Source organism: Microcaecilia unicolor, chromosome 8 (assembly GCF_901765095.1).
Source record: "Microcaecilia unicolor chromosome 8, aMicUni1.1, whole genome shotgun sequence".
Lineage (NCBI taxonomy): Eukaryota > Metazoa > Chordata > Amphibia > Gymnophiona > Siphonopidae > Microcaecilia > Microcaecilia unicolor.
Genome location: NC_044038.1, coordinates 144,890,321 through 144,915,225, shown reverse-complemented (window position 1 = coordinate 144,915,225; position 24,905 = coordinate 144,890,321). Strand labels below are relative to the sequence as shown.

The 24,905-nt window shown below is 40.4% G+C and overlaps 1 protein-coding gene across 2 annotated transcripts in view; it reads left to right on the top strand.

Annotated features, from left to right (window-relative positions):
* DIAPH1 (diaphanous related formin 1) overlaps window positions 1-24,905 on the top strand; it is a 676,165-nt gene that overhangs the window by 560,601 nt on the left and 90,659 nt on the right. For both annotated transcript variants that reach the window (XM_030213536.1, XM_030213537.1), the window contains one exon: window positions 20,950-21,036. In XM_030213536.1, coding sequence (XP_030069396.1) covers window positions 20,950-21,036 — 87 coding nt within the window. The remainder of the gene's footprint in view (window positions 1-20,949; window positions 21,037-24,905) is intronic.

Genomic DNA, 24,905 nt, shown 5'->3' with positions numbered 1-24,905 from the left:
TTCTGGTAACTTGTGGACCAATCCAAACCATTTTATACATTTTTAAAAGGGCCATTCGGTATCGAATGTCTTATCAGCATTTAATGAAAAGGCAATTTCTGGTTCCTAGTGAGACAGTGCGATGGAAATGACATTGAATAAGAACCTTGCATTATCTGGTGGCATGCTATTTTCATGACCCTGATTTGGTCTGTACTAATTAAACTTGGAAGCACTGTCCAAAGCCTTAAGACCACTTTCAGTGTTAATGAAAGTTTCAGCATTGGTTGATATAAAAACACCCTATAAAATTATACAGAAAACCCATCAGGGCCCAGCGCTTTGCCTTTGGTAGAATGATTGTTACTAATTTAATCTCTCTGATTTCTGTTTCTAGCTCAGCTTTTTGGGAAGGAGATGACATGAGATGTTGTAATTTTTGTAAAATGGCCAAATGCCATTATTGATAACATTCTGGTTTGACATAATGTAGTATAGTAATTATTAAATTGTTATACCATCTCTTAGTCCTGAATCACCAATATAGTGTTGTCTTTAAGTGGAGCTGGTATTCTCTGTCTGCTGTCTTGCTTCTAAATGTTGTGCCAGAAGATACCCAGTTCTTCTTTATAGTACCTAGCCTTTTGTGTAAATATAGATACTCCAGGCCTACTCACTTATTAGTTTATTATACTGATATCTTAATATTTGAATTCGCGACAACATGGTGGTTTCTCTACTCTGAATGTTGAATCTCTCAAGTTCTTTTAAATGCCCCTCTAGTATCAATATTCCCATGTTTCATTTTTTTCCACAAGCCAATAGAATATGTAATTATCACTCCCCTAATGGTGGCTTTAAAGGCATCTCACCAAAGAGCCACTGGGGTGTCCTCTAACCTTTTATGAAAATAGGATTCTATCTCTGACTTTATTAATTTTTGAAAATCATAGTTTGCTTGCAGACAATATTAAGTCTCCATTTAGGAAATTGTACTTTCACAGTTGCCAGTTCCAAAGCTAAAGTAATGGGGGTGTAGCCTGAGAAAGTAATTGGGCCTATACCTGTGTGTTTTACAGTGGGTAGCAAAGGACTTGATATTAAAACATAGTGTATCCTAGAATGAGTCTTATGAAGTAGAGAATTAAATGTGAATTTCTTACTAGTGGGATTTGGAGTCTCTTCACATATCTTTGAGGCTTATTTCTTGATCAGAGGAATGTAACATATAGTATGCCAACATTTTGATGGCTTAAACAGGACTTCAGACTAATTTAAAATCACTTCCCATAATCACTCGGTAAGTTGGCTGTTTCCTTAAGGAGGGCAAGCAAATCTTCATTAGGTGCATATAAGTTAATTATCTCCGATCTGATCTCCGCTAAGGAGACTTTCAGCATCATTCATCTGCCCTCTATATATGTTACCTGAGAATGAATCATACAATTTATGATTTTGTGTAGTGATATTGTTATATCATTTCTTTTGCCTATGGCTAGGGAGAAGCTGGTATCACTTGTAATTGAGAGGATTCTCTGTAGTTGAGATAAAATTTTCAAGAAACACATGTCCACATTTTGATTTATGAAGAAAGGATTTTTCTTTTTTTTTTTAATTGCATTATCGAGCCCTTTTATATTTGAGAATATAAAAATAAGCAAAATAGACACGCACTATTTTGTAGCCTTCACAGTGTGACAATTAGATAAGTTGCTGCAAAGGTCAACAGATTAGGGTTACGTATAACTTGGTTGCTAGAGAAAGCCATTGCCTCTTGATTGTACTGAAGCCAGATTTACAGGTATACAGCCTGAGTAGATAACCCACAATAACAAACAGTAGAAACTAATTTTCCCCTAACATTGCCCTGGTCATGTGCACGTATGCATATTTTATTTTATTTATTTATTTTATACATACAATTTTATATCCCACAGTTATCCAAAAACAAGTTTTGGTTCAATGTGGCTTACAGTCGATAGGATCAGGGTTACAAATTAGCTGAGGGATTAGGATGGATCAGGACATTAAGCATTGGTGAGTTCTTAGTAGCATTTGAGATTAGTCATACACTTTTTTTTTTTTTAAGGAGGAGTGGCCTAGTGGTTAGGGTGGTGGACTTTGGTCCTGGGGAACTGAGGAACAGAGTTCAATTCCCACTTCAGGCACAGGCAGCTCCTTGTGATTCTGGGCAAGTCACCTAACCCTCCATTGTCCCATGTAAGCCGCATTGAGCCTGCCATGAGTGGGAAAGCGCGTGGTACAAATGTAAAAAAAAAAAAAATTTAATTTTTACAAGCGATAAAACAACTTGCCGGAAATACAGAGAAAGTAATATATAGGAAATATTTCAGTCAGGTAATTCTATTCTCTTCCTTAGACCACTAAATAGGGAGAGTGAAACAAGACAAGGAGATCAATTAAACAGTAAACAGAAAAAAAAATGTGGTATTAACCTGATTATCCCCAGATATTACTCGTCTAATTCATTATTCCACATTGATCATCTGGTTGGCTTCATCAAGGCCAATACGGTGTATAGTCAAATTATTTCATTGAAAACATACTTATTGTCCAATATTAGTTAGAAATAATACATCTGATTACATTCTTTCTCTTTTAAAAAAAGTTATTTAACAATACATGTACTTAAGTCTCTAAGTCAGATCCCACTGATTAAAGTAATCCCAGTTTTCACAGGCTTCACTCTCATTTAAAGTAATAATTGAGGAAATATTTCTGAGAAAAACTTTAGGAGTCATACCCGGAACTCTGGGAAAAACAATAATCTCGGTATTAATCATCTATAATAATATTAATTTTATTATTCAAAGTTTCTGGTCTATTAACATTTTCAATATCATAACCACTTCTTGCTCGTGTAGAACTTTTGTTTTATCAATTTTTCACTCTCAAAGGGTTCAGTTAAATTGTCCATGTAACTCTCTAATAAAATTATATCTGAAACAAAATTATTTACTGCTACTGTTAGGTCCCGAAGGGCCTTCCAGATGATATTCAATGTAATCTCCACGGGAGCCAAAAGGCTCCAAGCTGATTTCTCTTAAGTGTTTAGGAGTGGTTCCGCCGATTCGGGTTCTGCTGTAAACGTCCTCCGTTTCAGCATATGCCTCTAACTCACTCCTCCACTCCTTTGGACATGATGGTTGAATAATTCGGGAGCGATGGAGTTGTTTTTTTTCCAGGTCCAAGAGCGTCGACGCTCCTTCGCCGGCGCTAATCAAAGGAGTCGCCAACCCTTTCATCCTTTGGCAGTTCGTCGCGCAGTGGTCTCGCACTTGCTGCTCAGGGGACAAAACGCTGGCCATTGACGGCTGACCGCCAGTTGTCCCCTTCCTCTCAGTTAAGGTAACTGCAATTGCAAAGAGGAAATTTACATAGAGAAGACAAAACTTCAGAGGGCAGCTAGGCTGTTGGGCATATGAACCACAGGTCGCCATCTTACCACTCTCCCAGTTCGGGACACTCTTTGTCTGGTTTCTACTCAGAGGCCTGTCTGATATGGGTAACCCTTCAGCATAGCCCTCTGAGTCATTAAAACACAGAAGCCCCTCCACCACTACAAGGTGGTGTCCCTTCGGAGGGGTAAAAACCAGAAGTTATTTAACAATACATATACTTAAGTCTCTAATTCAAATCCCACTGATTAAAGTAATCCCAGTTTTCACAGGCTTCACTCCTTTTAAAGTAATAATTGAGGAAATATTTCTGAGGAAAGCTTTAGGAGTCATACCCGGAACTCTGGGAAAAACAATAATCTCGATATTTAATCATCTATAATAATACTAGCCGTTGAGCCCGTAAAAACGGGCTGGTATAGAGGTTTTCCTCCCCCCGCGGTCACCACTGCTCCCCTCCCCCCCGCGAAGTCGCCACCGCTCCCCCCCCCTCGAAGTCGTCGCCGCCGCCACCCCTCCACCTGGTCCGGGCCCTCTCTTCACTTCTGAACTTACAGATCCATTCGCCGAACGCAGCAACGCAAATCAGCTGAGCTGCCCCTTCCTTCTCTGCCTGTGTGTGTCCCGCCCTCGCTGACGTTACGTCACAGGAGGGCGGGGCCACAGGCAAAGAAGGAAGGGCTCACTGCAGCTCAGCTGATGTGCGTTGCTGCGTTCGGCGAATGGATCTGTAAGTTCAGAAGGGAAGAGAGGGCCCGGGCCGGGTGGAGGGGTGGCGGCGGCGACTCCGAGTGGGGGGGGGAGCGGTAGCAACGTCGGCGGCGCAGTTTCCCTCTCTGCCCCGCCCCTCCCCCCCCCCCCCCCCGTCATCACGTATTGACGCGGGGGCGGGACAGAGAGGGAAGTCTCTACTGCGCATTTGCAGTGAGTACGGTCACTCGCCGTTTATATGTTTGATTCATTTTATTATTCAAAGTTTATGGTCTATTATCATTTTCAAAATCATAACCACTTCTTGCTCGTGTAGAATCATTTATTATATCAATTTTTCACACTCAAAGGGTTCAGTTAAATTGTCCATGTAACTCTCTAATAAAATTATATCTGAAACAAAATTATTTACTGCCACCATTAGGTCCTGAAGCGCCTTCCAGATGGTATTCAATGTAACCTCCACGGGAGCCAAAAACTCCAAGTTGATTTCTCTTAGGTGTTTAGGAGTGGTTCCACCGATTCGGGTTCTGTTGTAAACGTCCTCCGTTTCAGCATATGCCTCTAACTCACTCCTCCACTCCTTTGGACATGGTGTTTGAATAATTTGGGAGCGATGGAGTTGTTTTTTTGCCGAAGCTAATCAAAGGACTCGCCAACCCTTTCATCCTTTGGCAGTTCGTCGCGCAGCGGTCCCACACTTGCTGCTCAAGGGACAAAACGCTGGCCATCGACGGCTGACTGCCGGTTGTCCCCTTCCTCTCAGTTAAGGTAACTGCAATTGCAGAGAGGAAATTTACGTAAAGAAGACGAAACTTCAGAGGGCAGCTGGGCATATGAACTTCAGGTCGCCATCTTACCACTCTCCCAGTTTGGGGCACTCTTTGTCTGGTTTCTCCTCAGAGGCCTGTCTGATATGGGTAACCCTTCAGCATAGCCTTCTGAGTCATTGAAACACAGAAGCCCCTCCACCACTACAAGATGGTGGCCCTTCGGAGGGGTGTCATACACTTTCTTGGAAAGATACATTTTCAGTTCCTTTCTGGATTGGCGTTCCACCATTTTGACCTTAGGTAGTTGAACCTAGCTGTGTAGATTGATTTGTAGAGGATGTTGCTGCAGTTGGGTAGGTGTAGTTATTTAGTAATTTTGGTTCCTGGGTTTGCTTTTCTTGGTGATGAGGCAGCCAGGTCTAGCATGTAGTCAGGAGCCATGGCGAACAGTGTTTTGAAGATTAGTGTGCTTGTACACCTAGCGCTGCGTACGTCTAGTAGCGCAATAGAAATGATAAGTAGTAGTAGTTGTTGTTTTGAAAAACAATCTGGCCTTAATTGGTAGCCAATGCAGCGTTGCAAGCAGTGGTGTTTATCATATTTCGACTTTCTGAATAACAGTCTTGCTGCCGTGTTTTGGACAACCTGTAGTGATTGTAGCATGCTTTCTTTGTATCCTACATAGCAGTAGCCTAGTTCTGGTAATATCAGAGATTGTACTATGAGGCGGAATGCTTGTCTGGGAAAATAGTCTCTAATCCATCTCAGTTTCCATAAGGTTTTAAAGCTCTTTGCTGTCACTGCTGCTACCTGGTTTTCAAGAGATAGATGTTTGTCAATATTGATTCCTAATATTTTTAGTTGAGGTTCAATAGGATAAGTTGTTTGGTCTATTGTTAATGTTTGGTCAGAAGTGTGGTTTTACATGCTTGATAGTACCAGTAGTTTAGTTTTATCTCAGTTTAGTTTGAGTTTGAAGGTTTTAGTCCACTTCCATTAGGTCTGTTTCTTTTTTTTTTTTTGCTATGTCTAATATCCCTGTGATGGTTTTTGCTGAGGGGCATGTAGATTGTGACATCATCGTTGAGGCCCAGGTTCTCCAGTTTCTTTTCAAGTGATGCCATCGTTATATTAAATAGTATTTGTGATATGGGAGATCCTTGTGGTACTCCACATTCTGATATCCATGAGGTCGAGAGCTGGTTGGACATTTTACTGTGTATGATCTTTTTCTTAGGAATCCATTTATCCAATGGCTTGACTTATGTTGACAATCATGTTACTGTGCCACCGACTCCCATGTTGTCTAGTAGAGGCATTAATACTGTATGGTCTACTACATCAAATGCGCTCGACGTGCCGAATTGTAATAGGATTTTCTGACCTGAGCTCAACAAACTTCTGAATTTTGTTGTGAGCATGGTTATGACTGTCTCCATGCTGTACAGTGGTCTGAAACCTGATTGGGAGTTGTGGAGAATTGAGAATTGCATCAAGTATTCCATTAATTGTTGTGCTACTAGGCGCACTCCATTGTTTTGGTCAGTAGTGGTATTGATGCCATTGGTCTGTAATTTGTGATATCATTGATTTTGATTGTGGCATTTTTGAGGATTGGGGTGAGTATGATGCTGCCCTTATCCTCTGGGAAGTGTCCATTTGAGAATATGTATTCTATATGTTTAGTGTACAATTGGATGAACCAATCAAGTGGGTTCCTCCTCATGTAGTTGGGGTAGCTGTCTAGAATACATTTAGCATGGACATACTTTGTTAGCATTTCTTTGATTATTTTGGTTGTGTGTACTTTGAAGGAGGACCATATTCTATCTGCATTGTTCTTCTGGCCTGTTTTGTTTTTGTATAGGAATTCTATGAGTGGTGTTTGTGGTGCAGGTAGGGTTGATTTTATTTTTTGCTCGAAGTGGCAGGCAAGCTCATTTGTTGTCAGTGGGATCTCATTTGTTAGTAGGTTTTGGGTGCTTAGTAGGTTGTTCATCAGTTCATATGTTTTATTTTGTGTGTGTTTAGCTGTTCTGGGTTCATGTAGTATTCTGCTTTGGTTTTCTTTATGCTGTGTTTGTATGTCCTTATGGCTTTTCTCCAAGTGTTCTTATTCAGTACTGTTTTGTTTTTGGATCATTTTCTTTCTAGTTGTCTGCATAGTTTTTTCATCTCTATTTGTTCGTTCTTGTACCATGGATTAGTTTGTGTTTTGCTTCTTGTTTTCAATTTAAATGGTGCTATTTTGTCCTCATGAATTGAATGTTAGTTGGTATTATGTCTGTTGGCTCATTTTGTGCTGTAGACCAGAAATCATCATCATTCACCTTCCCTCTTGTTATAAAGAGTTATTTCATCCCTGGGTGTGAGATGAAAGAGGGTGGGCTTGGAAAATATTTAGGACATATTTCTTTACAGAAAGATTGTCTGAATCCAAGAGGGAATTGGGAAACACATAGAGGATCTCTGAGAAGGATGAAGGATTGTTGTGCTGAGTAGTTCGTGTGAATAGGCAGACTGGATGGGCTGTATGATCTTTTACTGCTGTCATGTTCCATGATTCTATGTAATGCTCAAACTTGTGGAATTTCTGCATGACAAAAAAGTAAGTGGAAATCTGTGCATCTACTTTCTGTGGGACGGTTTTCAAAGGGAAAGAATATGCATATTCTTCCTTTGAAAACTGGTGTAATTTAGTGTATAGCTCCTGCACAGATTAGGTCGCATGTTATAATAATATACTTTCTTTGTAGTTACAAGTGTAAACACAGTCTTGAGACACACACACACACCACTAAAAGAATCTTAGAGGCACAAACCTATCACGGACTAGTACATTAATAACTATGGGGATCTTTTACTAAGTAGCAGTAGCGTTTTTAGTGTTTGCTAATGATTAGCATGTGCTAGATGCTAGAGACACCCATAGGAATATATGGATATGTTTAGCATTTAGCACATGCTAATCAGTGCACAATAAAAATGCTACCACAACTTAGTAAAAGACCCCCTATGTTAGTTGTACTACTTTGCCAAATATAGATCTCCATTATGCACACATTTCAGTTGGGCATATGTGAGTTCATTTGTTTTTCAGCTGGCAGTTATTTTTGCCACAGTTGTAAGTATATAAACTTATGTGGAGGCACCTCCACCTCACAGGTACTGTCCTGAGATCTCCCTTTGTAAAGAATTGCTATAATTTCTCAATGTTAATATATTTATGGTCTATTTTGGTTAAAGTTTACTTTAGCTGAAACAAACGTTGTAAAGCACAACTTCATTTACTTCCTTTCACAAAAATGTTTCTTTTTACCTGAAAAAAAAAATAAGTTTGACTATATGGAAACATTACAGTTAGAGAATCCCAGATTGAAAGCCAGGAATCTTTTAAAACGTGCTGAATTAAGTCTCTCTAGATAAGTACTACTAAGTATCATGGAGAATGCTTTGGTTTTTTCTCTCATAATTGGTGGATTGAGGGTTCAGCTGTGAACCATTAAACTCTTGAAAGAGTGAGATGATCCTAAAGTTTTCTTTGGCAGAGGCTGGGGTTTCAATCTCTGATTATTTTCACCCCTGAGTTGCATAGCCTGCTGTCATGTTAATAATCCCCAGGGAAGGAAAAGAATGTTATGTTGGAATACTTTAAGGCTTGAACTTTGTGATACTATTTCTAATTTTAAGAGGAGGGGGAGGGGTAAATGGAAGAATAATATGAAAGTAAGTTAATGTGTGACTTAATGGTTTACATATTTCTAGTTCTATTTTAGACTGCAATAGAGGCTAATCTTACACGTGGCAAGTATATGTGCAATGTGTATGTGAAGAATATAGTGCCTTTCACAGTATCTTCCTTAAATCAAGACCTCTCAAGATTTTCACTCTGCTCTTCAGAGACCAGAAGGGTTTTTGTTTTGATGTATGGTTTTGTTTTTCTGGGGCATTTTTGCAAATGGGTTGTATTTAGCTGCATCTGCCACCAGCACTGACTGTTTCTCCCCTCTTCCAAATATCAAAAATAGCTCAGTGGGCAGCAAGGGCTAAGAAAGCAAATAGAATATTAGGAATTATTGGGAAAGGAATGGAGAATAAAACTGAGAATATCATAATGCCTTTGTATTGCTCAACTATTGTGTGCAGTTCTGGTCACTGCATCTCAAAAAAGGATATAGCAGAATTATAAAAAGGTACACAGAAAGGTGACCGAAGATGATAAAGGGAATGGCTAAAGAGAATAGGGCTTTTAGCTTGGAGAAGAGTTGGCTGAGGGGAGATATGATAGAGGTCTATAAACTCTTGAATGGATTGGAATAGGTAGATGTGATTCACTTGCTGTTTCCAAATACAAGGACTCCAACAGTGGCCAATCCAGGTCACAAATACCTGGCAAGATCCCGAAAAAGTTCAGTATGTTTTGTGCTGCTTATCGAAGAAATAAGCAGTGGATTTTCCCCAAGTCACTTTAATAATGGTCTATGGACTTTTCTTTTAGGAAGCTGTCCAGACCCTTTTTAAACCCCGCTAAGCTAACCGCCTTTACCACATTCTCTGGCAACAAATTCAAGAGTTCAATTACACGTTGAGTGAAGAAAAATGTTCTCCGATTTGTATTAAATTTACTACTTTGTAGCTTCATTGCATGCCCCCTAGTCCCAGTATTTTTGGAAAGAGTAAACAAATGATTCATCTACCCGTTCCACTCCACTCATTATTTTATAGACCTCTATCATATCTCCCCTCAGCTGTCTTTTCTCCAAGCTGAAGAGCCCTAGATGCTTCAGCCATTCCTCGTAGGGAAGTCGTTCCATCCCCTTTATCATTTTCGCCGCCCTTCTCTGTACCTTTTCTAATTCCACTATATCTTTTTTGAGATGCGGTGACCAGAATTGAACACAATATTTGAGGTGCGGTCGCAACATGGAGCGATACAAAGGGATTATAACATCCTCATTTTTGTTTTCCATTCCTTTCCTAATAATACCTAACATTCTATTTGCTTTCTTAGTCGCCGCAGCACACTGAGCAGAGGGTTTCAACAAATCATCAACGATGATTCCTAGATCCCTTTCCAGGTCGGTGACTCCTAATGTGGAACCTTGCATTACGTAGCTATATTTCGGGTTCCTCTTTCCCACAAGCATCACTTTGTACTTGCTCACATTAAACGTCATCTGCCATTTAGATGCCCAGTCTCCCAGTCTTGTAAGGTCCTCCTGTAATTTTTTCACAATCATCTTGCAATTTATCAAATTTGAATAACTTTGTGTTATCAGCAAATTTAATTACTTCACTAGTTACTCACATCTCTAAATCATTTATAAATATGTTAAAAAGCAGCAGTCCCAGCACAGATCCTTGGGGAACCCCACTATACCCATTGAGAATACTGACCATTTAACCTTACACTCTGTTTTCTATCCTTTAACCAGTTTTTAATCCACAATAGGACACTACCTCCTATCCCATGAGTCTCCAATTTCTTCTGGAATCTTTTATGAGGTACTTTGTCAAACACCTTTTGAAAATCCAGATACATTATATCAACCGGCACACCTTTATCCACATATTTGTTCACCCCTTCAAAGAAATGTAATAGATTGGTGAGGCAAGATTTCCCTTCACTAAATCCATGCTGACTTTGTCTCATTAATCCATGCTTTTGAATATGCTCTGTAATTTTGTTCTTTATATTAAGTCTCTACCATTTTCCCTGGCACCGACGTCAGGCTCACCATTGCCAGAGGATGGGATAAAGTAGGATTTAAAATGAGATTTCTACAAGTTCCTAACACAAATGTCCATAAGCCATTATTAATACGGACTTGGAGAAAAATCCACTGCTTATTTCTGGGATAAGCAGCATAAAATGTATTGAACATTTTTGGGATCTTGCCAGGCATTTGTGACCTGGATTGGCCATTGCTGGAAATGGGATATTGAGCTTGATGGGCCTTTGTCCCATAATTATTATTTATACATAAAAACCTACAGACTAGCCAGAAATTAATTCCTGGGAGGTGGAGAGGAGGGATGGCAAGGGTAATGTGGGGTACAATTAATTGAGGAATAATATATTCAAGTGCACCTGACAGTGGATTTCTGAGTAGCCTGCAACAGCTGTTCTCAATTATTTCATGCAGTTACAAAGCACATGTTTTTGTTTTATTATTTATTAAAACTTGACATACAATCTAACTTGTAAAAAAAACAAAACAAAGCGATTTACAATCATTTAAAAGCATAAAGATTAGAAAAAGGAACTCTATGCAATGAACAGGAAAGTCACAGACATAGAGGTGGTTAATAAAACATCACACATTCATTGTGCCCATAATGTTGCAGCCCTCTCACCTCCCATCAAACAGAAGAGCCAGTCTTATGTATTGGTAGAACTTGCTCAAAAAGATAAGTTTTCAACAGTACTCGAAATTGGTTGTAAATATCTCCAACCTTAAATGTTGAGGTGCAGACTAATGTAAAGCCAGAAAAAGAAAATAGAAAGTACTATTTCTGGTAGATCCCCATTTAGGATGGGAAGTGCTAGAAGGCACCAGACTATTATCTTTAAGGGATTCGAAGGCAGCCTATTATCTTTAAGGGAACTGGGGTATGCAATACCTCAAGTGAGGCTAAACAGAATGGTATCCTATCATGAAGAGTTAGAATTTTAAACAATTCTAAATTCAATGGGTAACCAGTGAAGATGTTTAAGTAATGGTGTAACATGGTCCCTTCGTTAACATGGTCCCTTCATTTCAGATGACATAAAACTCTAGCTGCAAAGTTTTGTAATGTTTATAGGCGTTTGAAATTGGATTTTGAGACTCTTGCGCAGATGGTGTTCCAGTAGTCATACCATGAATTAATAAATGCATAACATTGTCTGAAGTGAGTCCATATCCAAATAGTTAGAGTGCTCTTAGTTGTTGTTGTAAACAATAAAAGCCTGTCTTCATTCCCTTAGAAATCTGATCTGTAAATGTGAGAGAAGAGTCTAGAATGCCAGAGCTGGTGCTACCTTTTTTTGTTGCCCCATGCAAATAATTACTGTGCTACTCCCCCCCAACCCCCAGATGGATATTGGTGGAACCCTTCCCAAGCTTCTCTTTTGTCCCCAAAATTATTATTATTACTAGTAAAAAAGCCCCGTTTCTGATGCAAATGAAACGGGGGCTAGCAAGGTTTTCTTCAGAGTGTGCATGTGGGAGTGTGTGTCCCTGCCCTCTCTCCCTCCCCCCTCCGAGTCCAGTCCTTCAGTGTTAAGTTTCCTACTGTTCTGTGTTTGTGTTACAGAGAGAGTAAGGGCATCTCTCTCCCCTCCCCCCTCTGAGTCCTTCACTGTTACAGAGAGAGGGATTTCGTGCTGTGCTGTTTTCCTTCACTCATGGGGAAACCGGATATCTCTGGCGCTTCACACTTCCGGCTGGAGGCTTCATAGAATGTTGGTGGTGCCTTTTATATATATAGATTATTTGTTGCATTTGTATCCCACATTTTCCCACCTATTTGCAGGCTCAATGTGGCTTACATTGTACCATGATGGTGATCGCCATATCCGGTAGAGAAATACAGAGTGGTGATTGCGTTAAAGTTCATAAGTAGTCTAGGAGGAAGAATTAAGTATTGTCCAGTTCTGGTATAAGTTTCGTTGTGTTGCAGGGTTTCAGGTTCATTCAATTGTGAAACCCTTTACACTTGTAGTGGGTTTAGAATAAGGCTACCAGATTTCCACATAAATACCTCTAGTGCCAACTGCCAAATATAATATGAAGTACTACAGTGATGTGAAAAAATCCCCCCCCCCTGCTCCAAATTTCTCCTGTTATTGCATATGTGTCACACTGAATGGTTTCTGATCATTAAAATTTAATATTAGACAAAGGGAACCTGAGTAAACACATAACACAGTTTTTAAATAACTTCATATATTTGAGGAACAAAGTTATCCAATACCTATATCACCCTTGTGAAAAAGTAATTGCTTTCTTAGTTAATCAACCAGTTGACCATATTTAATTGATAATTAAATTCAGCTGATTGAACATAGCCAGGCTTGATTGCAACCAGCCATGTTGAATCTAAATCTTACTATATAATTGAACCTTGCATGATAGTGAAGTAGGACACAACAAAGTTTTGATAAGAATGTGATGTCCAATGAAAGAAAATTCCAGGAGAGATGAGAAATTTTGACTTCAAAATCCATCTTGTATATGGTTATTCTCAAAGCAGCTAATAAAATTAATTACAGTTGCACCCCTGTCAGCAGCATGATCTGGCATCTTTCTCTCCACTAGCCCCACAGTTCGGCTTCTCTTCTCCACCCCCCCCCCCCCCCCCCCCCTCCGACTTTCTTCTAGAGACCAGTGGCAGCACATCAGTGCACCTAGGCGGCCTGCTCCAAAGCACATTCTCTGACACATCCCACCCTCTGACTCAACTCCCTGTTTTTGCGCATCTGTTAAAATAATTTAAACTTGCATTTCGTACACAGTGTGACTATTTCTCAATAAAAAGGGAGGATAAAACCTTTAGAAACAATTACCAAAATAACTCCAGTTTTAGGTTTGGTAAATTTTGGTCATTGGTCATGAAATCCTCTACTTCCTACGAAATTCATAATGTGAAAATAGTGCTCTTTGTAAAAAAAAAAAAAAAAATGTTCTTTAAAGAATTCATCATTTAGTCTTTCATTGCAGAACCAAATAGAAAAACCCAACAGAGGCTTTCATTTTCACCCATCACTTGCCTCAAGGGGTTTTTCATTTGTTTATCCTTCATGTCATATTCTTCACAGTAGTCACAGATATTGTCTATCATTAACAGGTTTTATACCAATTCTCAAAGGAAAATATTTTCTCTCTGAAGCATATTTACTTCTAGACTATTTTAGGGTGGGCAGTTTTCAAAAGCATTTTTACCTGTGTAGATTGCTATTCACCCACAAAAATGGCTTTTGAAAATTCTTACCATTGTGCGTTGGTGCATGTTTTATAAGAAATGTTCTGGGAGGAGTGGTATTGGGGTCATTATGATGTTTGAGTTTACACTGCTTTGGGTGAATATTTTTAAATAGGTGATAAATCTTAATAAAAAAAAGTATCAAAATCTCAGGGTGGCGGAGAATATGTGGTCTATGTGCCATGAAAGTTAGTGGAGAGGTGCAAAGCTTGAAGGCTCATGTAGAGTGCCTAATACTATTGCTTTGCCATGATGCCTTCGGGGCATTAGTAAGACATGAGTTGTGCTTTTGAGAATGAAGCTATATGAAACTAATAATTATCCATGTTTACCTCTACATAGTTTACTGCACTAAAGAATATGACTTGCTCCCCAAGTGTGTGAATTCTGTATCTTATGATGCAGATGAGCTGCTGTTTCCTGTTTTTATTTTCATGATAAGAGACAGTTTAAAGGGGAAGGGTAGTGAACCAGTTAACTGTATCATCATGTAGTAAGATGTGTTTTTCCGTAGGTGGTGATAATTTTTTAGGTTCCTTATAAGTTGTTTTTTTTTTTTTAATTATTTCTATTAATGTACTGTTTGAGAATCTAGGTCACGAACAGTGGCTGTTTCCTACCGGAAGATGGTGTCGTGGATAGCAAAACAGCACAGAAAAAGCAGGGACAGATGTTCTAATGTAATTTTATAGAATTTCTTCTTAAGCTGTTCCTATGGAAACCAACATGTGCACTTTGCTCATGAATTTATAGTTAACTCCTTTGTTTCTGGTTTTCGGGATGGAATTGGATATTTTCATTTTTCTTTATCCCTTTGACTGGACTCTCTTGTTCTTCATTTCACCTCAGTAAGGAGCTGGCTGATGAGTTTCTGTGAGACATGTCTGGGGTATGCTAGTTAGGATTTCATTAGCAAAAAGCAGAGGGAGGGCTTGGCATATTAAGGGTGCTTTCATCCCCTTGTATAAAATTTGGATTGTGGATATGCTTTGTAAAGCCACAGCTGCTTTGGAGGACAGAATCAGTGTAAAGGTTGAGAGATCCTATTTCAGCTTTCTGTTTTGGGGATTTTTTGTTCTACAGGTGCAGTATGGTGCATTCTTTTCATTTAGTACCTGAAGATGATATTTGACATCCTCTTCCACCCTTTGTTTTTTGTTGAATAGTTAGGTATCTTAATCTATTTTATTTATTTGTTACAAGAAGCATTTCCCTTAAGCATAGTGAGGTTTTACATTGGAGGTATTATATAAGTCTGATCTCTAAATCAAGATAACTACCAGGGCATGTATAGTCTGTGAAAATAGCTATCCCCTTTCTCCCATTTAATCTCAAATGTTTAGAATTAAGTCTGCGTCATTCCTTTCTAATTTCATTGCTAGAGCTTCACTATATTACATCCCAAATTCACACAGATTTATTTCCAAATGATTCTCCAGACTGTTGTTTTAAGTATCTCTGTAAAACTCTACCATTTGTGTCTTGTATGCACTATACAAATTATAATGATAATTTTGTGCCTGTTTCAAAAACTTTTAAAAGTAGAACCCATACACCTCCTTGGTAAATAAGAGTTTGCTCCCTCTATTGTAAATGAACAGTATTCCATAATTCTATGTTTAACTTCCTATTTCAGCATTACTGAGGTTATTTAATCAGAATTGTATGTTATCTGAAATGAAGACTCAAGTTTCTGCACTCTCCTATCTAATGGATGCTGGCAGGGTTGCACTAAGCCAGCCTTCTGTTGGGAGATGTAATCATGAGAGTGTAAATTATTGATCCCCTCCCCCTCATTTAATACTGTATAGAGAGAGAGCCACATCTGCACTGCGGTGAAGAATGAACATGAAGCACTTGGACACAAAGACAGTCTCATAATTCACTCTGAGCTGAGCTTCTAGTCTCAAGGTGCTGCTTACTTCCATCTTCTAGATTGGTGCAGAGAAACTGCTTTTTGTTGCTATTGTCATACGTGTCTTGAAGAGAGTGATAGTACTCTCTGAGGGAGGGGTGTGCTTTTTACAGCAGATTTATTGTTTTGTTTTTGTTAGTGTATATAAAATTGCCAGCAAAGAAAGATTAAGTGGATTGAATTTGTACTAATAATATTAGAGTGTAATGTGAAACCATCCAGAAAACTACCAAAGAGAGGAAGGGCTAGCATTAGAATGAAGTTGCTGCTTATGGCTTTATAAAATATAAAATGCTTATTACTCTGCCAAGAAAGACCTACTATCTTATTTTTTTGTTGTTGATGCTTCACTGAAATTTTCCTGGGTCACTCAGTGAGTAAAAAATAATGTACAAGGGCATTTTATATGAATGATTTTGCATGGAAGCACATCCATTTATATAGCTTGCATGTGTTGTTGTAACAGTAGTGTCTGCCCACATGGATCAGTTCATTATACCGCCTTTCTGCCTGGCTCTTGGTCCTAGTTCAGAGGCATATGTTCATGGAATCACTGAAATGCCAGACTGCAAGAGAGAACAATGCTGAATAAAATATTTTGCTTGTTTTCATTGGGACAGAAGATTAAAAAAAATAACCTAGAAGCCTCTTGCTGAATGAACAAGACTTTCATATTTGTTGTGTTATAATTTATACGAAGCTGGTGATGCAAGCCTCCCCAATATTGATGGTTATTCCATTCAAAATGCTGAGGGGAAAGGCAGAAGCGAGGGTTAACAGGAGCCAAGAAAATCACATGTTAACTTACACAAAGTCGGAGGAAGCTTTTGTGCAGATACAGATAAACAAATTAGTTGTCAGCTTTCATATACTAAGTGCTGGAGCAAACATCTGCATACTAGACTGAATGTAACGTAAAGGGACCCTTTATTTATTTATTTACCAGAGTGCAGTAAGGTTTTGCATTTACCAAACATTGGGTGTAAAAACTAGTGAGTTGTTAGTGCAAAGCTTATGAGGTAAATGTAGGAGGGTGTGCTCTGCAACTGCCCTGCTTTTACCACACAGGGCAAACAAGTAACCACAGGAGCACTATATGATATACAATGGCAGATAGTGTGGGAGCACAATGTGTATTATGTCTCAATAATTTTTTATTTAATACTGCCATGGCGGCACCCCCCCCCCCCCCATCTGATCCTCTTTTCAAATCAAAATCCACACCCCACCATCTCACCCTGATCTGGTGTCCCCTACCAGAAGAGTCTAGCCCCCCCCCCCCCCCCATTCTGACTCTCTCCCCAGCATCCCTGGAACTAACTTAAGGGCGAATCCATGGTGGTCTCCGCTTCTATACCATCTGGCTTCATGTGCAAAATGGCATCACTAGGTCTTGTGGTACCACACTAGAGATCAGCCTTCTAGTTTAGTAAAAGTGCCTCTTAGTTACACTGTAAAGAAGTATATTAGTAGTTTATTGAGAATGAAGAGGGTTGACCTCAAAATTGTTTTGCCCCTTGTTCATTGCTTGTATTTTAGATATGCATGGTGTACTTGGGTAAATTTGATGGCAGACAACTAAAATTTAGATTAGAAAACAACTCCTATGGTAAATGGATACAATAAAGTCTTAATAATTAAAAGTAAGAATTCATGCTCTTGTGGAAGGGCAAAGTCCTAGTGGGAAATGGGAATGGTACTTGATATACCACCTTTCTGTGGTTTTTGTAACTACATTCAAAACGGTTTTACTTAGTATAAACAAGTACTTATTTGTACCTGAGACAATGGAGGGTTAAGTGACTTGCCCCGAGTCACAAGGGGCTGCAGTGGGAATCAAACCCATTTCCCCAGGGTCAAAGTCTGCTGCATTAACCACTAGGCTACTCCTTCACACAATGCACATTTCACTTTCACTTTTTTGACTCGACTTCTACTGGCTTGCATATATCTAGGCCCCCCTCCCCCAGGGAGGGGGGGATCCTGCAGCATATTGCCACAGCTGTTGTATTTTACTCAGGTCCTGTTTGTTTCAGAGAATTACATAATTACAGTATGTGCATGCTTATTAAATGAAAAATTATGCAGTTGCATAACTGCATAACTTCCCAAGGTGTATATAATAGAGCAAGCACTGGACAGTTGCAAAGGGATGTTAGTGGCAGATTGAGAGAATGGCTACAGATTAAGACTTGTAGCAGTATGGTAGGCAAAGCATAGGTTTCGGAACGGAAGGAGCCACGGATGTCATGGCACCCCCCAAAATCTCGAGGGAGCATGAGGCGCGCAACAGGCTCTCCGCACTCCCACCCAATACCCCCCTGCTGCGGCCACCACTGCTGCTGCTGCTGTTTTCAAAAACAGAGAAAAAGATTGCAGGGCCGCACTGTTCATGCTCGCGGCTGCCAGTCCCACCTTTCTCTGACATAATGTCCTGTTCCATGGCAAAGCCGGTCAGCCGCGAGTGGGAACAGTGCGGCCCCACTATCGTTTAATTTTTTTTACCACCACTGCTAAAACAGCAGTGGTGGTTTTGGTAGGAGGGTATTGGGTGGGAGTGGGGAGAGTGGGGAGAGCCTGGTGTGCCAGTGGGGGTGAGGAGGGGTTAGATGCTGGATGTTGGGGGGGGGGGGCTGAAAAAAGGAAAGACACTGGATGGAGGGGGATGGGTAGACGCTGGATGTAGTGGGGAGAGGAGGGACAGACACTGGAGGAGGGGGAGAGCAGGTACAGAGTCGGATGGAAGGGGAAGAGAGGTGGAGACGGATATAGGGGGAGAGGGGCAGGCACTGAATGAAGGGGAGAGAGGGGACAGATGTCAAAGGAAAGGGGGAGAGGAGGGATATGACACTCAATGAGGAGGAGAGAGGGAATAGATGCCAGATGGAAGGGGGGAGAGGATGCAGATGCTGGATGGAACTGGGAAGAGAGAGGCCTGAGTGGATGGAAGTGAGGAGAGAGATGGCCAGATGCTGGATGAGAGTAGGGAGAAAAAGAAGAGAGAATGGTTGGAAGTGAGGAGAGAGAAAGGTCAGATGCTGGATGGAAAGGGGGGAGAGAGAGTGGGGCAGAACGCGAGAGTTAGAGATCGAGGAAAGAAGCAACAGAGACTGGGACCAACACAATTTAAAAAAAAAAAAAAAAAGTAAATGGCCAGACAACAAAGGTAGGAAAATGAATTTTATTTTTAGTTTAGGATAAAGTAATGTAGTAGCTGTGTTAATAAATACAGAAAATGGAAATAAGGTGATATCTTTATTGGACTAATTTTAATACATTTTTGACTAATGTTTGGAGACCCAAACCCTCCTTTCTCATGTCAGAACAGAATACCATAACAGCAGTATGCTGTCCTGACCTGAGGAAAGAGGTTTTGGCCTCTGAAAGCTAATTGAAAATGTATTTAGTCCAATAAAATGGTGGTGGTATATTTTCCACTTTTTTGTTTATTTGCTCACCTATAGTGTAGTAATTGAAATATGTCGTTTTTGAAATCTGTATCTGCTGTCTCTGTATTTACACAGTACAAGGGGACATGCATCACATTTCTCTTTCTCTGGAGTTGTGACTGTGGCTTTTTGGGAGTTTTTAATATTTGCCTACATATGTTTTATACTGTGGTGGGGGGTTCAAAGGTAGGGAAGGATGCTAGATGCTGTGGGAGGGGGTGACTATGGGATATTGATAAAGGGAGATGCTAGAACTGGGGGCGGAGCTTCCCCCCCCCCCCCCCCCCAACAAAAAGGTGATCCGCTGCCAAGGAAACAAAGTAGTCTTTATCTGCTGAAGTGTGAGTTTCAGTGTAACTGTAATGAGTATTTTAATTCTGTCTGATATTATAAAAAAGTATAGAATTACGTGGGTAAAAGGTGTAGAATAACAGAAAAACTGAAAAATGGGCCCAGCGAAACTTTGGAAGCTGAGAGACCAGAACTAATGCTTCAGCCACTTGTCACGAGAGAGCAAGGACAAACCATAAACTTGAATGATGTGCAGAGCTATTTAGTACAGGGTGAAGATGACAAAACTGTCTATGGACATTGTACTGATAAGAAGATGTACATCTAAAGATAGATTTCCAGCCTAATGTGTGTTGAGAAAACATAAACAACCAAACAAAAGGGCAGACAAAACTATATATGTGATGATACAATGCAGAGCAAAACAGACTAGCACCCTCCCACAACAAGGTACTTAATTCAGCAAAAACATGTTTGCACAAATGGAGACCACCCCCATATATATGGGACAATGTTCAGAAAACCACCCACTCAGGAGGGGCAACTGACCATCATTGGAAAGGAGTCTGTCCGGTCTCCAAGAAAATATCTACTCTGCCAAGGAAGAAGAATGAAACATTTCAAAGAGTCTGAAAACCCAGGAAGACGAGAGGGGGAAGCCATCCACATCCTGCTGCCAAAGACCTGGCCAATCCTGAAGCAGCTGCTAGATCCAGTGAGGCAATTCTAATTTGGGATTAGTTAGATCCAGGTATAGAGTGATACTGATTACCCCAAATCTATTGGATCACAAGTAGAGACCAGTGTATTCTGTGTAATTGTATGTGTGCAGCTTCCAATCAGTTAAGGCATATATGATTTCTTGTCACCTTAATAAAATACGTCCCTTGTAAACTGTTGGTGCTGAGAATGGTCCACAACACATCAGTGAGTTCACACAGGAGGAGTCTGGGCTGGGTAGGGTCTTCACCATGTGTGCTTACACTAACAATTATTCTTAACCATCAGGCTCATGTCTCTTGGGAGAGCTTATATCATTTTCATACAATTACAATGTAGGGAGTGTTTTCTGCGTGTACTAGAATGTGAGGTAAAATTAGTGTAGGTATTTCCTTCAAGTTAAACTGGAAATTGGGTAATTGCAACTTAAGACGAAAGAACACATTTGTCAGCAATGATACCCAGAATGTTGCATGTCATTGTTGGGATAGGAAAAAGGTAGACAGCTTTATAGCAGTAGTAAGGACTGAAGAAGTAGAAATGCACGGTAGTAATGAAGTTCTAACCAGGTAAAAACTTTCTTATTATTAGAAAAGATTAGAGGGGATGCTATTATTGGATTGAGGGGAAAGTATAGTTCTAACATGAATAAGTAGTTGATTATTTCAAAAGCAGATATGCATCCCCATCTGAATTTTCACTTGCTTTTATTTGTAATTTTGCAGAGGGTGACGAAACAGGTGTGATGGACAGCCTTCTTGAAGCTCTGCAGTCTGGGGCAGCATTTAGAAGGAAGAGGGGACCACGCCAGGGTAAGTACCCTATATTAAGTACAAGGTATGAATGATTCTTCTTAGAAAGAAATGGGAGATATCTGGCTGAAAACCATATCCCTAAAATCAGGGACATCAAAACATCTACAATTCCAAATAGGTAAAGTGAGAAAGGGTCTGCTTAAGTATGATCTATAGAACAAATAGATAAAAGGATCAAAATGTAGCACATGACCCATAAGGACAACTGACAGTTATGAAAGAATGGTGTTAGTACCTTCCCCTGGATATGTGAAGTGAAACCAAGTTCAGGCTGATGACCAATAAGAGTATAGTGTACTGCTGTATAGAGGCTCTATGTTTAACTATTGGACTTAATTCTTTCTCCTTTGTAATAGTAGTCACATTTCCTGAGGAGTCCCAATAGCTGGAGTTAAATCTACTGGCAAGCTTACAAGCACACTTATTGCAGAATCTGAAAGGAGCCGTGGTTCACACCCCTCAAACAGGGCAGCCCCTTAGTGGTTGAGCTAAACAGAGGGATACAAAAGGAAATTAGCTTGAGGATAAAGCACTGGTCTTTGGTTATATAGCCCCCTTTCTACCGGCTAGTAGAGTTGAGGGGCACACTCAGCTTTCTTTGTAAACTGGGAGGAAAGTCTTTCAGAGCTCTCAACCTCCAGACTTTCTGAACAAGTCCCAGTGTAAAAGAAAAATACGCAACACACTAGTTTGGGGACATAAAATATTCTTTTACTTGAGTAACATTGAAAAGGGGGGAAATTCACAATGTGCACTTTGTCACAGTGCACTTTCAGTATAAAATAAGACATGTACACAGTTCAGAAATCCAGAAACAATTCCAGTAGTTACAATCCCAGAGAACCCCAAATTTGGCAGACACTGCGCACATCATAGTCTAGAGATTTCTTCTTTTATCATCCTCTGCTTTCTAAGACACATTCTTGGGAATGGGAGCCTCTCTTGTCCCCTTTTGTCCCTACAAATCCTAGATGCAGACCAATTAGTAGGGCAGTCTCCTTCTTTGGGAAACGATGAATTCCTACAGTCTTCTCTGAGGTAGCAACTCTGAGAAAAAGTTCACTCTGAAATCCTTCCCTCAACTAATGTAAGAACTTCACATCAACAAATGTTAATCTCTCAAGGAATTTGAGAAATTTGAGACCAAGACTAAACACCCTCTTTCCATGAAAAGACCTGGTCCTCAATCTGGGTAGTCCTACTACTACTATTTAGCATTTCTATAGTGCTACAAGGCATACGCAGAGCTGCACAAACATAGAAGAAAGACAGTCCCTGCTCAAAGAGCCTACAATCTAATAGACAAAAAATAAAGTAATCAAATCAATTAATGTGTACAGGAAGGAGGAGAGGAGGGTAGGTGGAGGCGAGTGGTTACAAGTGGTTACGAGTCAAAAGCAATGTTAAAGAGGTGGGCTCAGTCTAGATTTAAAGGTGGCCAAGGATGGGGCAAGACGTAGGGGCTCAGGAAGTTTATTCCAGGCGTAGGGTGCAGCGAGACAGAAGGCGCGAAGTCTGGAGTTGGCAGTAGTGGAGAAGGGAACAGATAAGAAGGATTTATCCATGGAGTGGAGTGCACGGGAAGGGGTATAGGGAAGGACGAGTGTGGAGAGATACTGGGGAGCAGCAGAGTGAGTACATTTATAGGTTAGTAGAAGAAGTTTGAACAGGATGCGAAAACGGATAGGGAGCCAGTGAAACGACTTGAGGAGAGGGGTAGTATGAGTAAAGCGACCCTGGCGGAAGACAAGACGGGCAGCAGAGTTTTGAACCGATTGGAGAGGGGAGAGGTGACTAAGTGGGAGGCCAGCAAGAAGCAGATTGCAGTAGTCTAAACGAGAGGTGACAAGGGTGTGGATGAGGGTTTTGGTAGAGTGCTCGGAAAGAAAAGGGCGGATTTTACGGATGTTGTAAAGAAAGAAACAACAGGTCTTGGCGATCTGCTGGATATGAGCAGAGAAGGAGAGAGAAGAGTCAAAGATGACCCTAAGGTTTTGAGCTGAGGAGACAGGGAGAATGAGAGAGCCATCAACAGAAATAGAAAACGGGGAGAGTGGTGAGGTGGGTTTGGGGGGAAAAATGAGAAGCTCGGTTTTGGTCATGTTTAATTTCAGGTGGCGTTGAGACATCCAGACAGCAATGTCAGACAAGCACGCTGAAACTTTGGTTTGGATGCAAGGTGAGATATCAGGGGTAGAAAGGTAGATTTGGGAGTCATCAGCATAGAGATGGTAGGAAAAGCCATGGGATGAGATTAATGAACCAAGGGAAGAAGTGTAGCTAGAAAAGAGGAGGGGACCAAGAACAGAACCCTGAGGTACGCCGACGGGCAGAGGGATAGAAGTAGAAGAGGATCCACCAGAGTGAACACTGAAGGTGCGGAGGGAGAGGTAGGAAGAGAACCAGGAAAGGACAGAGCCCTGGAATCCAAGTGAGGACAGGGTATCGAGGAGTATGCTGTGATCGACAGTGTCAAAAGCAGCGGAAAGATCAAGAAGAATGAGGATGGAATAGAGACCTCTGGATTTAGCCAGTAATAGGTCATTGGAGACCTCACAAGACCCCAGAAATTCTCCCATGATTAAAGGCCTGGCCAACATGATCTTAAACCCCACCAACCTTCTTCAGGCTGGATATGAACAAGAAGCAACGCTGAGGACTTTTGTTCAACACCTCCCTTTTGGAGAGTTCTTCCCATTGAAGGAGTGTCTAAGAACCGCTAACTTGTTACCCTGTTGTACCTTTTCTATCAGAGTATAAAAGGTGCTCTGAAGCTTCATATGGGATGACCTTTACATGTATAAGATTCATGGCCCATTAAACCCAGGTGAAATAGATTCTGACTAAGCAGGCAGGTTAAAACAGCAGGACAAAACTATCAGTCCAAAAATAAACTCCTGGGGTCCAGCAGAGCAGTTCTGAGCCACACTGCCCTCTTGCTCCTCTGGGCTCAGCCCCATCTCCAGCTCTGAGTATCCTGTTACTTTCTTATCCCATTCTTTCCTCTTCTGCCCCCCCCCCACCCCACCCCTAAACTACAGTGTGCATTCACCCCCACATACTAAGTCTGCACAGTTCTGCAGAGTTTGTGTATTCTGTGCTTGTAGCATATGCACACAGTGGCTCTGAAACATACAAGTTAGCACAACCAGCAATGGCACAAACATGTAGGAAACTGGCTTTAATATAGAGAGAAATAGGGTGCAAGTTTAAGGCTACTAGTCCAGTACTTTTTGAGAGAACTTTTCAGTCTATATGTGTTAAGAGCTATGCTTGAAATTTAGAGGAGAGCATAACTAATTTTGTTTTTAAATCTAAGTCATGTTTTGCAGAGAGTAATTTTCTGCAGTATTATACCTCAGGTTGATATATATTCCAACATTTTTTTAGTTTGATCCTTTTGAGATGTGTGCAGGGTACATGAGCACTGGAACATGAATAAAAGTTTGTGTTAATACAATGTTGCTTCAAATTTGCATTTACATGTCTAACAGTTGACAATCTAAATTGGCTACATATGAAAAAATAACTGGGCTTTAAAATTAAGACTAAACTGGTGATTTCCACACCTGGTCCTGAAGGCACCCCAACCAGTCAGGTTTTCAGGATACCCACAATGAATATTCATGAGAGATTTGCATGCACTGCCTCCACTGCATGCAAATCTATCTCATGAATATTCATTGTGGCTATACTGAAAATCTGACTAAACTCATGCTATACTGCAGGGGCTACAGATGGGCAAACTTGTGTGAATCATATTTTAAGTATATGCCCTATCCATTTTATTGAATTTACTTCTGTTACCTTGGAAATCGTGAAATGCTTCTACAGTGGGGAATGAATTCTGCATTCTGGAAACCGGG